General features: G+C 63.2%; 1 protein-coding gene across 1 annotated transcript in view; it reads right to left on the reverse strand.

Moving 5' to 3' along the window:
* The window catches only part of LOC104131409 (neurabin-2-like), a gene marked incomplete at its 5' end in the record, with an annotated part of 7,151 nt that extends 6,925 nt beyond the window's left edge, over window positions 1–226 (reverse strand). Inside the window, one exon of the mRNA XM_035900130.1 lies at window positions 8–226. Within this exon, the coding sequence (XP_035756023.1) occupies window positions 8–226 (219 nt within the window). The remainder of the gene's footprint in view (window positions 1–7) is intronic.
* Window positions 227–228: the final 2 nt, after the last annotated feature.

Consider the following 228-nt stretch of genomic DNA (forward strand, 5'->3'; position numbering starts at 1 on the left):
CCTTCTGAAAGCGGGGGCGGAGCGGGCTGACGGTGGGCGAGACAGCTTCGGTGTCCAGCTTGTCCAGGGACTCGGTGCTGCCGTTGAACCTCACCACCACGTCCAGCTTACGGTCCTGGAAGCCGGCACGTTCCTTACGGAGCAAGAGCTTGGTGGTGGTGGCCTTCTCCTGCGGGCTCCTCTCGAAGATCTTACGGGTCTCCTGCAGCTTGGAGAAGGGCTTGTCGG

The sequence above is a fragment of the Egretta garzetta genome, unplaced genomic scaffold (assembly GCF_000687185.1).
Source record: "Egretta garzetta isolate BGI_Z169 unplaced genomic scaffold, ASM68718v1 scaffold868, whole genome shotgun sequence".
NCBI classification, from domain to species: Eukaryota; Metazoa; Chordata; class Aves; order Pelecaniformes; family Ardeidae; genus Egretta; species Egretta garzetta.